General features: G+C 51.4%; 1 protein-coding gene across 1 annotated transcript in view; it reads right to left on the bottom strand.

Annotated features, from left to right (window-relative positions):
• The window catches only part of TMEM120B (transmembrane protein 120B), a 45,822-nt gene that overhangs the window by 3,943 nt on the left and 26,974 nt on the right, over positions 1 to 14,905 (bottom strand). The window contains exons 6-11 of the mRNA XM_082698538.1: positions 10,581 to 10,670; positions 4,599 to 4,664; positions 3,912 to 3,973; positions 2,490 to 2,582; positions 665 to 729; positions 227 to 295 (exon numbers count right to left, since the gene is read on the bottom strand). Of these exons, the coding sequence (XP_082554664.1) occupies positions 227 to 295; positions 665 to 729; positions 2,490 to 2,582; positions 3,912 to 3,973; positions 4,599 to 4,664; positions 10,581 to 10,670 (445 nt within the window). The remainder of the gene's footprint in view (positions 1 to 226; positions 296 to 664; positions 730 to 2,489; positions 2,583 to 3,911; positions 3,974 to 4,598; positions 4,665 to 10,580; positions 10,671 to 14,905) is intronic.

Genomic DNA, 14,905 nt, shown 5'->3' with positions numbered 1-14,905 from the left:
CTCGGGGGTCCCCGGCTTCCCGAATTCCCTCCCACAGTCTCCCAGGCCCCAGTGCCAGGGAGCTCTGGGCACAGGGCCCCATGGTGGGGAGCGAAGGGGTAGCTGAGGAATTCTCTCCAAGCTAGCCCAGGCTTCCCCAGGACCCCCCACCCTCATCCCACAGCCACAGGCACATGCACACGCCTGCGCGTGCGTACACACACACACACACACCCCGACCCCATACCTGCCATTCTCTGCATTCCTCGTGGCTGGAGAGCTCAAACAACGTGACGGCATTGTAGAGCTGCCAGAACTGGAAAGAGGGGAAGCAGGCAACACTTATCCCCAACGGATTCCCACAGACACACATGTGGGGAAGCCCTGGGAGTGGACCAGGTCTCCCAGCTTCTGGTATCAACTGTCCTATGACCCTGAGAGCCCCCCCCAAATGAAACTGGGGCACCCTAGGCCAGAGCAGCCTAAAAATCTGGGGCTCAGCCTGCTGGTGCTGAGAGCCATTTCTGGCTCCTGCCTGCGGCCCAGGACCCAGGGGCCATCTCTGCCCCAGAACTCAGTGGGGCCAGCTCAGGGATGGCTGGTGAATGCGGGAGACGCCTGAGGACCTTTTGTGCCCAGGGGTCAGCCCAGAACAGGGGATACGCACAAATTCCAGGGGACTCACATGGCCACAGAACAGGAAAGGCAGGAGGAAGGTGAGGCCCCGCCACATCCAGGACTGGAATCCTTCTGTGGAGACGAAAGAGGAAGTGAAGGGCCGGTGTGAGGGGGTTCATTTGCCCCCACAGCCCCAGCAAGCGCCTACTGCCTAGCCATGCCAGTCCCCCGAGATTAGCCACGTGGGACGGGGTCGGGGGGCAGCCCTCACCTGTCATCAGTGTGTGAGCACTCAAGTAGGAAAATCACCCAGAGACCGTGCACAACACCCGTCACGGGGCCTGACCGCTCTCACGCCTCAAGTCATCACGAACTCACAGGGCTTGACAACGCTTCCAGAAAGCTGACGGGCCAGGCACTGGTTTTTGATAATGTCTTTGATCTGCGTGGGGTTTTGCATTTCATAATGGACTTCTGCACCTATCATTTCAAGTAAGTCTTGACAAAGTCGGGTCTACTCTGCAGAGTAATTCGGTAGAAATGACCATCTCAAAAGATTTGAGAATTTTATTAGTTTCCTGTGAAAGTTAAGACTCCTCCAAGTTAAGAGTTAAGAAACTCTTAAGAAAGTTAAGAGTTCTCCAAGCTCTTCTGACTGGGCACTCGACCCGTGAGTTAAAGAAGTTGAGCACAGGGGTGTTGGGGTGGCTCAGTAGATTGAGTGACTGACTCTTGATTTCAGCTCAGGTCATGACCTTAAGGTCCTGAGATCAAGCCCCATGTCAGGCTCCAAGCTGGGCATACAGCCTGCTTAAGATTTTCTCTCTCCCTCTCTGACCCTCCCCATTGGGTTCTCTTGCTCTCTTTCTCTAAAAAAAAAATTTTATATATATATATATATATATTTTATATATATATATATATATATATTTACATATATGTATATTATATATAAAAGTTAAGCACACATTCCCAATGCATCTCTCTACATATTTATATGTAGCCATATTTTTTTAATTACTATTTTTTTTATTCATTTGACAGAGATCTCAAGTAGGCAGAGAAGCAGGCAGAGAGAGAGGGGGAAGCAGGCTCCCCGCTGAACAGAGAGCCCAATGTGGGGCTCGATCCCAGGACCCTGAGGTCATGACCTGAGCTAAAGGCAGAGGCTTAGCCACTGAGCCATCCAGGTGCCTCGATACATAGCCGTATTATTTTTTAAGTAGGCTCCATGCCCAGCGGAGAGCCCAACTCATGACCCTGAGATCAAGACCTGAGTTGAGATCAAGAATCAGATGCTTAACAGACTGAGCCACCTGTGCCCATATATGTAGGCATATTACACAAATTATACATGCACAACATAATGCATATATAATTACTTGTATTACAAAGCACAGACCAAAAAATAGGCCTTTAAAAAGGATAAGACATGGGGTTCCTGGGTGGCTCAGTTGGTTAGGCAACTGCCTTCGGTCAGGTCATGATCCCAGGGTCCTGGGATAGAACCCCGTCCCGTGTCAGGGAGGAGTCTGCTTCTCCCTCTCCCTCTGCCTGCTGCTCTGCTGTGCTCCCTCTCTCTCTCTATCAAATAAATAAATAAAATTTTTAAAAATAAATAAATAAATAAATAAATAGGATAAGGCGGAAGCCAGCATGGAGGCCTGGCACACAGCTGGCCACAAGCTTGTCGACTGAAACAGAATCCACGATGAATTATGAAAAGCAACTCAGGTAAAGGGCGGCAGCCCAGGCGTTGTGTGGTAGGTGCTGTTATGTTCTTACTGGCTCATGCTCCCAGGGCGGTGAGTAGCGGTGAGGTCTGGGGGAGCAGGCAGGGGCTGGTACTTGTCCCCACCTTCCATCCCCTCCCCAGGCTGGGGGCTACTCACCCACTGTGAGGTCCAGATGATTCCTCTCCCCCAGGGCACGCAACCGGTAGAGGCAGCCTCTCTGGTAATAATATTGCAGGAACTGGACACAGCCTATAGGGGGAGCACAGCGCCCGGCTCAGGGCCCAGAGGACTGGATGCCAGCACAGCATACACACATGCACACGCATGGGTCTTCACAGCCCAGAGGGCGCCCTCTCTCACCCCAACACACACACACACACACACACACACACACAACCAGCCTGAACCTACACACACACAACACACACACACACACACACACACACACACACACACACACTTCAGCCTGAACCTACTTTATCCCCTCTCCAGAATACAACGAGAGCAGGTTATCTGAAAACCCAACTAAGCGCCCATGAGATTAGAAACTTCTAGAGCAGATGCTTGCTGGAATGGTGGCACCGTGCCGGGAGCTGTGTCTAATGCCAAGATGGCAAGAGACACTTTCATACAATGGGATACTTAGTCGTTACCAAAAATGAGGTAGAATTCTGTGTCTTGACATAGAAAAATACCCTTCGTTATTGTTAAAAAATAAAGAGGTTATAAGCAAAGCTCTGTGGACAAAGGGATCCCATATTTATAGACAACATAATGAAGTACATAAGCATATATAAATCAAACTGAAAGGACATAGATCAATCAACAGTGATCACTCCTAAGCATGAGATTATACATAATTTTCATTCTTGCCTTTACAGATTTGAATTTGTTGGCAGGGTTTTATTTAAAAATTAATTGTACTTTTTGAGTCAGTAATACGTACACAATAAAATTCAAAGGGAACAAACTAGTACTTGGCAAAAAACAAAACTCTCTTTCTGTCCCTATCCCCCACTATCCAAGCTCCCCCTTCTCAGAGGGGACCCTTAGGACTGGTTTACTGAATATAAAATCCAGAGCGAATCTTTTTTTTTTTTAAGATTTTATTTTTAAGCTACCTCTATACCCAACGTGAGGCTTGAACTTACAACCCCAAGATCAAGAGACATTTGCTCTACCGACTAAGTCAGCCAGGAGCCCCAGTCTAGAGCTATTCTTAAATGAGAAAGAGAACATATACTTTATTTCCATTTTGAGGTAGTGTCCCCAACACCACTTAGATCCCCAAAGTCACCATTGGTCCCCAGCTGTGACACAGGGCAGAAAAGGCAGCAGTGGGGGTTCCTGAAGGTGGGGATAATCAGGCTGTCCCTCCCCTAGGACTGGGTGGTGATCTCGGGGCAGAGAGCTCTTTGCTGGATTTCTGGGACCATCTCCTGCCCCAAGCTCCCTTCAACACTAGACACACCCCTCACAAGGGAAGAGGAATGACAGAGGCCTCCATCAGCGAAAGACCTGGAAACTGGGAACCCAAAACCATACCCCCTCCCCTGAATCCAGGCAAGAGGCACTCACTCTGAAAAATGGAAAACGCTAAAAACTGATTACGAAACTTCTGATAAATCAGTCCGTTGGGCCTGCGGAGAAGTGGGGAAAAGCAAAGGTGAGGTGTGCTGTGAAATCAGACATTCATCCCTGCCCCTCTCCATTCCAGCCAAGAGAGAGGAAAAGCTTTTAATTAAAAATATATATATATTTAAGTAATCTCTACACCTAATGTGGGGTTCGAACTCCCAACCCCGAGATCAAGAGTTGCATGGTCCAACAACTGAACCAGCCAGGTGCCCTCAGAAGAAAAGCTTTTACAATAAAGGGAGGCCCCTGATTTCTGTCCTTCTTCAGCAGCAGTGTCCCTGGGGCTGGACCCGATCACTTTCGTCATTGCTTTAACCCCGTTCTAGAAGCAGGGGGGCCAGTATCATCATTCTGAAGTTCTCACTGATCTCCACTCTCTCCGTCTGCCTCCTTCCGAGCCTCATCCCTGTAATTCTTTCTGTCCATTGCTCCCTATCACCTCTGTCCCAGCAGGCAGGCCACCCCGACATCCCCAGAAACCTCCCAGCTGGCTTGGGGGATCCCTGTGGCCCGGTTGAAAGCTCATGCTTTCCTTCTTGGCCTAAAAGTCAGCCCATGCTAGGAGCCTCAAAGGTGTCCCTCACCCACCACCAGCTCCCCATTCACAGGCCCCCATGAGACACTCACCAGGTCAGCATCACTCCAGAGAGGAACGTGGACACGTAGTGGTGAGACACCCACCAGCCTTTAATTCTTGGAGATAAGAGAAGGAAAGGGGGTTCAGGTGGGGAGGGAAACACAGGTGGCTCTTGCTTCCCAGACTATGAGTGTATCGGCTACTCTGCGGGCCTCCAGCCAAGACACAGGCCCAAGCCATGATTTTTCCCTCTCCTTTGTCCTCCAGAGATGCACGATCACATGTAAACCACCCACAGATTGGTCAAGAGGCCCACAGAAGCACTCGGGCCTCCAGGGGCTTCCAGCTACCCTAAAAGCACATCCCTCACCGCACCCCAACTTCAAGCCCTGTCTCCCTGTCCTCTCCTTGAAGCTCTTGAACCTGCCAAGCCCATTACCACCTCAGGGACTGTTACGGACAGAACTGTGTGCTCCCCAAATTCCTATGTTGTAGTCCTAACCCCCTTAGGGCTGCTACCTTAGAATTTGACTGTATTTGGAGGTAAGAACTTTAAAGAGGTAAGTAAGGTTAAATGAGGTCCTAAGGGTGGGTCCTAACCCAACAGGGCTGGTGTCTGTGCAGGGGGGAGACACCAGGGGTGGGTACGCTCACAGAGAAACGGCTCCCCGAAGACACGGTGGCATCTGCAGGCCAAGGAGAGGCCTCAGGAGAAACCACTGGGGCTGGCACCTCGATTTTAAACTTCTAGCCTCCGGAACTGTGAGAAAATAGATTTCTATCTTTTCAGCCGCCCAGCCTGTGGTCATTTGTCACGGCAGCCCACACGGACCAACAGGGCCTTCGGACTGCTGTTCTCTCTGCTCTGAGAACTTGGCCTGCCTGGCTCCTGGTCCAAATTCAAGTTTCGGACCAACTGTCACCTCCTCCGAAAGGCCTTCTCTGGCTACCTTATCTAAAAGAGCCAGGAAGCCCCACTCTAGATCACACTGCCCAGTTTTATTTTCTTCATGGGGCTTACCACTATCTGAAATTATGCATTGCTTCCCCTCGGTTTGTTCTCTGAACCCTCTTCCCCGCTCACATGTAAACATCAGGAGAGCTGGGGTCTTGTCCATGTTCTTCATTGGTGTATCTGTGACACCTGGCTCCGAGCAGGTGCTCAGTGTGTTGAATTAACACAGCATACGTGCACATACGCGTACACACACACACACACACACAGCTATAGCTACCTGTTATCCCACACAGACACAGAGAAATGCCAGAGTGCCCACACAGCATCTCAGCATCCCAGACGCACTTTCTCCCCGGGAGCTCATGCCCTGGGCTCATCCACTCCCCCATCGGCAGCAGGCCCTAGCCCAGCCCTGGACTTCATGTGTCTAGTCCGGAGGCTGTGGGAACCCTGGTTTCAGAACCCAGTACTCCCCCAACTGAGGGCTCTCATTCCACAGCAGGGGAGGGAGGCTCGTTGTCACCCCGTCCTCCGTGTTAATGTCCCAGCCTAGGCTGAAAGCTGGACCCTCAAACTCTTACCCTTCAAAGTCCTTGAGTCTGTCTCTGGCCTCTGCTGGCCTCCTCCAGCCCCTGTCTCGGAGCTCAAGGAACACAATGTGGCAGGGATTTGCTTTGCCAAATACAGCCTGGGAACAGCGGGGCTCCTGCCTCCCAAGGACTGGGCGGTACAAACTGGGTGCCTCAAACCCTCACCAGTACTAGATTCCAAGCTTTAAAATTTCAGCCAGTCTTGGGTGAAAATTGGTATGTTATTGAGGCACGGCATTCACGAGCCCCTCAGCCATCTGCACACTCCAGGGTGCTGAGCTGATTTTGTACACGTTTATGCAACCGTATTACTGTCACTTAATTCAAATGTCATACAATTCCCCCATTTAAATTATACACGTCAACGGTTTTTAGTGCATTCACACAGTTGAACAACCATGAGCACTCTCAAATTTTAGGACATTTTTATCACCCCAAAAGAAACCTGGCCCATTAGTGGTCACTCTTTGGGCCTGTTTTGCCACGGAAATACAGCCTGCATGGCCTATGGGCATTGTAATGAGTAGACAGCAGACAACCAATTAAGAGTGGTACACACAGCTGCGGTGTGGGACTAGCGCGGCCTGCTATCTGGGAATTGTGCCCGAGCATTCCACGGCCCTCCTTTCGGGGCACCTTAGCCACGTGGGCACCACTCAGAGGCACCAGCAGCCATAGACTGTTTCTGGCTTTGAGCTTCGGGTCACGTGGCAGATGGGGGAATGGCTTCCACACTGAGGATCCCTCCCTGCTGGCCGCCCCTACACGGCTTTATCCCAGGAAAGGCCCCTCTAATAGCCAGTTGGAAGCAGGCTCCCATGGGCTGGCTGGCCAGAAAAGCTAACACGATCCCTGATTCATTATTTATTCTGGCCCAGAACTAAGTGCAGAGGACATCTGCTGTTTTGCCTCTCTGTCAATCACCCCACCTCCGCTCCGCCCCCTACGTTCTGGTTGCCCGCCAGGCCTTTCTTCGGGTGAACCACCTCATCCCCACGCTCAGTCTGGGTGGCTAAGGGGGAGCGGGAGTGCTATAACTGGGCACGTGACTCAGAGCCAGCCAACCAGGGCTCTGCATCCCCTCCCCCAGTGACACTGATTGGCTCAGGAATGTGCATGTGACCTCATCCGAGCCAATCAGAAATCTTGTGTCAAAATTACAACTCAACCTGCGAAGGAAAGCCCTCTTCCCTGTGAGATTGTCAGTCTGGCGGGGAGGTGGTCTGGGCTGCCAGAAGCCGGCACTTCCAAGTGGGGGCAAGAGATCGGGGTGGAGGACGGTTAGCACTGTGTGAGCCCTTTGCACCTCCTTGAACCATTGATATACAGGTACACTTTAGAGATACTGTGGCTTCCCTTTCAGGGAATAAAAGCAAATGTCGCGATAAAGCGAGTCGAATGAAGTTTCTGGTTTTCCAGTGCCTCTCAAAGTTACGTTTACACTATACGGTAGTCTAGTAAGTGTGAAATAGCAGGTCTAGAAGAACAATGTACATACCTTAATTTTTTTAAAAAAAATAGTGCTAAAAAATGCTAACTAACCATCATCTGGGCTTTCAGCAAATTGTAATCACTGATTTCAGATCATCATAACATAATAATAATGAAGAAGTTTGAAATACTGCAAGAATTAACAAAATGTGACAGAGACACAAAATGAGCAAATGCTATTGGGAAAATGGTGCCAGCAGACCTGCTGTACACGAGGTTGTCACAAACATTTAATTTGTAACACACACACACAATACCTGCATAATGCAATTAGACAAGGTATGCCTATATATGCTCCCCCATCATATTTACTCTTATCAGGCAGTTTCCCTCATTTGCAGGATTTCCAAGGGAACTTGATTTGCTTATTGCATTGAGCTAATGAGCTACAGCTCCCAGTCCTTCCCGAAGATAAAGCACCAAGCCCACCCCACCCATTCCAGACCCCAGACCCCACCACATCCAAACCCCTGCCCCAGGCCAAAGCAGACAGACAGGATCAGAGGAACAGTACAATTACAACTTCAGATACAAGCTGAAGTGTTAGGCACATGAGGTCTGGCTTTGGAACTTCACTTCTACCCCACCTCCAGGGCCCTGTCCTCCTCCTCACTCTCCTGGTGTGCCCCACACTTGCAGGGACCTCCACTCAGTCCTGTTCCCTTCCCTCTAGTAATCACACCACATACTGCCCCACCCCACAGATGCCCCCCACACACAGCTCGTCACACTAGATAAAGAGCTGACCAGAGTAACTCTTAATAAAGTAAGTAAGCTTTAGTAACTCTTACTACAGTAAGAGTAACTCTTACTAAAGTGTTAGTGATTGTTAGAGATGTGGCATGCCTCTGAAGACTCAATATGACTCCATCAGAAGGATGAAACTGTAAGACTGCCAGCAAGCCCATGGGAACAGGTAGAGAATTTATGACAAGGAGTCCTTGTCATTTGTCCTCGCCCTCTCTCCCCACTACCTGCCACCCTGGCTCCCCTCCAACGACACCCAAAAGCAGAAAGATACTATTCAGTAAAATTAAGGAAGACTATGAATGTTATTTCCTTGGTAAGATTTTCTACTTCAGTGTTTCCCAAAGCATGGGGCGCGTACCACCAAGTTTTAGATGACACTCAAGCCTAACACTAGGTGATACGGAACCAGGTGGCAAGAGGTCATCTGCTCAGTTCTTTGGTCTCCCGATTAAGTCAAGGAGTCTCTTTAACGCCTCTCAAGGCCCGCTAATCTCCCTTTTTATACACAAGTACGTATATGGAGAGACAGCAGGCCTCAGGCTCAGAACCTCCCGGAAGCGAGAATAATTGACTTCAATACGTAATACAAGGAAAACAAAAGGAGATTTTTTATACTACTTCCTCTTTCCTGCAACTGATGCTGGCTTCCCCCGTACAGTGATGAAATAAAATTTCCTTTTAAAATAAACTAGTATTTACTTAAGTTAAAAAGAAAAAAAAAAAGGGAGGTTGATTTAGAATGTTGAAAATTATCATCCGGATTATACACGGAAAAGGCAAAAATGGTGAGGACAGGTCCCAAATAAGTGCTGTTTGAGAAACACTGATCTTTTCTAACGGGCTACATGCTACAGGGCCGCACACCTAAAAAATCGCTGGGCCCCTGGTCCTTACCTCTGGGCTCTACCTTCAGGTTAAGGCCCGGCAGGGCAGGGATCTGCCATAAGAGACCACTGGGCAGAAAAGTGAAAAGGTGGCAAATTATTGAGGGGTTTGCAGACACCCCGAATCTTAAATCCACAGTTCATGACGGTCCTTACTAGCGCCCAAGAGGGAGGAAGCAGGGAGGGGCTGGGAGGCTGTTACCTTCCGTTTCAGGGAAAAACAGGGACAAGCTTGGTACACAGAGAGGAAACAGCGTACCCCGGAAAGGAGATCAGACCTATGGAAAATGGGTCCCACAGGTGGCAAATCGTGGGTCTTAACTGGGCCCCAAGACTCTCAGCTCAGAGAAAGGTAGGGTAGGAAGGAGAATGACAAAAGAGCAGGGCTCCTCATATTTGCAGCCCCTCAGAGGTGGGGAGCCCCCCAACTGTGCCTCCAGTCACTTCGCAATGCTGAGGCACATGTCCCCATGGGGCTGTAAAATAGCCCAGGGCCACAGAGCCACTCAGCAACAGCCGTGGGACTAGAACTCAGGAACCCTCACTCCCAGCTTGGCTGTCTTCCTCCTTAGCACCGCCTGGGTAATAAGGCAGGTTTGAACCAAGACCCTCACTACCTGTCCTCCACCCTCCCCATCTCCCTGTGGGGGACCACCTACTCTTGTCACCAGAATCCATTCATCCTTCTAACGACACTATCCCAGTTTTCCTCTGGGGACCCACCCACTGTCCCCTTGACACTCAGCTCCTAGGCTTCTGATGGTGGCCTGCAGGGGCAGGCACGAGGCTCAAGCCTTACCAGTCAGTCGTGCATTCTCTGACCACAGTGATGGGTTCAGAGACAGGCACAGGATTCAGCAGGTGCCAGTGGGACCCAGTGAGACTCTTGGAAAACAGCAAGGTGCCCTATTTTGCTGGGAATGCTAGAAATAAAAGACGTGGGCCCAGAGCTCCGGGATGCCTTTGCGTGGAGCCTGAGAATGAAGACAGCATCACAGAAGGCAGAAGGGAGGGATGGAGAGAAAGTGGATCCTGATGCCATTGTTTAAACACCTGGATTAAGCCTGACCTGAAGTCAGTCCCAGCGGACCTGTTCCTTGAGAGGAGAAAACCAGTCTTCTGTTGTGTTAAACCTCTCTGAGTTAGAGTTCTTGGTAAGCAGGAGACCACAGAAGGTGGCCCCGCAGCAGCAGACATGGTTTTCTTCCACCCTGGGGCAGTCAGGGACACCCCGCCCCTCCCCGGAGGAAGGGAATATGGGCTGAGGGTGCCAGCCCTCACATACGTCCCTTCCATGACAGACTTCCCTTTGGCTCCCCCAATCCCCCCCCCACCCCGCAAAGCCGGGCCCCCAATTACCTTGAGCCATTGCTGATGAGAATACTTTCTCGAATTGTCAGGGTGCAGTAATACCACACCAGCAGGAAGTTAAAAACTTCGTCCGTCACCCTGGTGGAAACAAACAGCCCCGGGGAGGAGCGCAGGCATGAGAACGGTGGATGGCTCTCACCAGCCCCCCGCACCCCCTCCCCCGCCACAGGGCAACAGAACAGCAAACCAGGCTGCCTCTGGGAACAACCCCCCCACCCCATCCTGCAGAAGACAGAGTAAGCGTGGCTGCCACCTAGCCTGCCTGTCCCCCTCTTCTGCCAGAATCCTGCTTGCTTTTAAGGCGCTGGCTGAGGTTTTGTCCCCTTCCCTGAGCACTGGGACACCCTCGTTCCCTTCTACGTTCTTCCTGTCTGACGTAAAATGTTTGGTGGAAGGGCAACCGGAGGACTTCAAGCAGAAAACTGAGTGTCTTAAACTGTCTACAGTATAAGTGTAATTTACAAACGTCAATTCCCTTCCTTCCCCTTAAAACATCTATAAACTTTGTTGCACTTACAAAAGAATTCTTTTTTTTTTTTTTAAGATTTTATTTATTTGGCAGAGAGAGACACTGCGAGAGAGGGAACACAAGCAGGGGGGATGGGAGAGGGAGAAGCAGGCTGCCCGCTGAGCAGGGAGCCCGATGCAGGGCTCAATCCCAGGACCCTGAGATCATGACCGGAGCCAAAGGCAGACGCTTAAAGACTGAGCCACCCCAGTGCCCACAAAAAAATGCTTATGGCCTGAATGGTCTGTAAGATGAATTAAGAACCTCCTGCCTGCTCTGCAGTCCTCGTGGCCCAGAGCCAGGCAGAGAGGCCTTAGGACAGCACAGAGGGGCTGGAGCCGGTGCTGTGCCCGGGTCAGAGCGGAGAGCTGGCAGACACGTGGCATGTGACCTCACCAGAGACCTCCCCCCCCCACCACCCAGCCTCAGCTTTGCTGTGAGATTCGCGGGCTGACCCCCTACCTGAGTATGGCTGGGTGAAGGGTCCCGGGGCAGAGCCCATGACAGACGGCCCCTCGGAACCTCCCCTACCACTGACTCTAATGGAGGCTCTAGCTTCCAACCCAAAGGGAAGCCCCTCTGTCCTTTCCAGTGCTAGATAAATCCTTTCACGAGTGTGGGGAGGGGGGTGGTATCCACCTGCACCAGGGAGGGAGAAACCCCCCATCTCCTCCATTTCCATATCCGAACTGGGACAATTACGATAACCCTGGCAGGGAAATGGAAAGGTATGACTCCAACAGTAAGAGCCGAAGTTGGAAGGTTGGCTTTTAAGCGACGTCACCCTGTTCTGTGGTCACAGATGACAGACTTTCAACCCCAAGCCCTCCTGAGCCACCGCCTGTGGAGGGCCGGGAACCATTGCCCTGGGAGGGCCAGGAACAGACTCTGGAAGCACAGGGCCTGAGTTCAAATCCCAGCTCTGCCTCTTCCGAGCTGTGGGATGAGGGGCAAGTTGGTGACTCTCCCGTGCGATCGCGCCTGCACTGAAGCGGGAGAGTGAGAGCAGCTCCCGCGTAGGCGGGAGTTTAACCCAGGAAGCATGGGGCACGGGGCCGGGGGCATAGGAAGGGCTCCCTGCAGTCCCTGCTGTAACTTTGGGAAGGATCACAGAGTACCCGAAGCCTGAGAAATGAGTCTCAGATGCTGAGTTCTAAGGAAATCAAAAGCCTACTTGACTTGAAGGGGGTGTTGGGAGGGAGAGGGCCTCCCCGGGGCAGAGGGGCGCGCAGACACCGACTTCCGAGCTCCCCTTCAGGCAGGAGGCAGGCCCAGCAGTGAGTCGTGAGCCGTGGTTACCACAATGTTTCTCGCTGGGCCTTTCCTACACCTTCTCCGTAGAGAGGGGAATAAAAGTAAGGTTTTATGGCCCCAGCACTTCAGAGAAATGCTGGAGGTGCTGGCCCCAGCCTTCTCTGCCAGAGTGTATGAGCTCCCTGTTGCGGCTGTAACAAAAGACTTAGTGGCTGAAAGCAACACACATTCATTCTCTTACAGTTTTGGAGGTTCAAGGTCTGAAATGGGGAGGGCTGGGCTCCTTCCGGAGGCTCTCAGGGAGACTGCCCATGTTGATCTGTGCCGGCTTCTAGACACTCCTGCATTCCTTGTTTGGTGGCATCACATTCTTCTCCGACTCTGACCCTCAAACCTCCCTCTTTTTTTCTTTCTTTTTTTTTTTTTAAAGATTTTTATTTATTTATTTGACAGAGATCACAGGTAGACAGAGAGGCAGGCAGAGAGAGAGGAGGAAGCAGGATCCCTGCTGAGCAGAGAGCCCGATGTGGGACTCGATCCCAGGACCTGGGATCATGACCTGAGCTGAAGGCAGAGGCTTTAACCCACTGAGCCACCCAGGTGCCCCTCAAACCTCTCTCTTATAAGGATCCCTGGACTTATTGAATAATCCAGGATAATCTCTTCTCAAGTTCCTTCACTTAATCTATCTGCAGAGATGTTGTGCAAGGTCACACATTTGCAGATTCTGGGGATTAGAACACGCACCTCTTTGGGACCCTGAGTCGGGCCACACCAGGCCAGCTTTAATTACTGGGAACTTGCAACGCCGCAGGCATTTCATGTGGACGATCTCTCTGAATCCTCGTCCAACCCTAAAGGACGGCTTCCTGTGGCATCTGTGCCCGTCGACATAGCTCCCGACAGCCAGACCTGCCGTTCCTGGCACGCATGGCTTTCTCAGGCCCCCGCTGCTGTGAGAGGCAGGTCGGGGCCAGGGGGAACTGCTGCCCTCTGGAAGCGGTCCTCAACTCCCCTAATCAACAGCAGCTGGAAGATAAATACCCTTGCTCCCTCGTCCCTCAAATGGGTAACTGAGGCATGTTCCATGCTGCCCCCCAGTTCTCCAGATGCCTACAGGGGAGCACCTCCTGTCTTACTTCCCATTCTCCTACCAATGTTTCCTGAGATCACCTCTGAAAGACTACTGGCACCCAAATGCTTGTCTTGGGGTTGCCTCTGGGGGAACACACAACAAGACAGGACAACTTCCCATTTTACAGATGAGGACACTGAGGCCCAGAGAGAGGAAACGACCTGCCCCGGAGTGAGATCCAAAACCAAGCCCCAACGAACCTGAGCTTAACTCCAACCACCTTTTTCCTGCAGCTTTAAAACCAAATCCTGACAAAGAACAGTACTAACTAGATCCAGCCTCTAGGCCTGAAGGCAGAACATAGAGGCATCGCACTCTCCAGCAGCCTCACCAAAGCCTCCCAAGGACCAGACGGTGCGGGCAGATGTCTTCTGGCCACGGGAAAGACAGGAAGCAGACGGAGAGAGAGCAAGGGCTCTACTCAAGGTCACACAATCTGTGAGGGCAGACCTGGACCTCTAGGTAGAAGGGCCTTTCTGTGGGGACCCCAGCAAGGAAACCATCCCAAGGGGGCGAGAGTAAGGAAAGAGAATCCTGCTCCTTGGATGCACTGGACATTAAGCGGCAGTCTCATACAGCCTGCCCAGCCTTAGCGCAAAATGCTGGCAGCGATCACAACTGCTCACACTCAGACGGCACTTAAGTGCCAGGCACTACTGTAAACACTGCAAATAGGGATGCCTGGGTGGCTCAGTGGGTTAAGCCTCCGCCTTCAGCTCAGGTCATGATCCCAGGGTCCTGGGATTGAGCCCCACATCGGGCTCTCTGCCCAGCAGGGAGCCTGCTTCCCGCCCCCCTCTCTCTGCCTACTAAGGATCTGTCAAATAAATAAATAAAATCTAAAAAAATAAAAAATAAAGACTGCAAATAGAACCTATCCGGTCCTCTCAGCCATCCTACCAAGGAGCTCCTGTTACCTTCATTTTGTGTGTGAAGAAACCCAGGTGGGGAGAGGTTAGGTCATCTGCCCAAGGTCACACAGCAGGACAGACTTCCCTGAAGGCAGAACAGAGAGGAGCTGCCTGTCCAGTCCCCTTCCCCTGTCCTATTTTTAACCCACGGAAGGTATACTAGTGTTGCCTCAAAATTCACGTCCACCCAAGACCTCAGAATATGACCTTTGGAAACAGTGTCTTTGCAAATTTAATTAGTTAAGACAAGGTCATAACAGGTTAGGGTAGGCCCTGAATCCAAAGAACTGGTGTCCTCCCAAGAAGGCCATGAGACAAACACAGGGACACACAGGGAAGGGGGCTACGTGACAAGATTGAGGCACAGGAGGCTGAGAGTGGCGGGAAGCAGCTTTAAGCTGAGGAAGGCCAAGGAAGCCGGCAGCCCTCAGGCTGGAAGAGGCAAGATGGGACCTTCCCCTATAGCCTTCAGAGCGAGCATGGTCCCACCAACACCTTGATTTCA

Source organism: Mustela nivalis (assembly GCF_964662115.1).
Source record: "Mustela nivalis genome assembly, chromosome: 14".
In the NCBI taxonomy this organism is placed as follows: Eukaryota; Metazoa; Chordata; class Mammalia; order Carnivora; family Mustelidae; genus Mustela; species Mustela nivalis.
The sequence above is the reverse complement of the archived record's forward strand: the minus strand, read 5'-3'. Positions and strand labels throughout refer to the sequence as shown.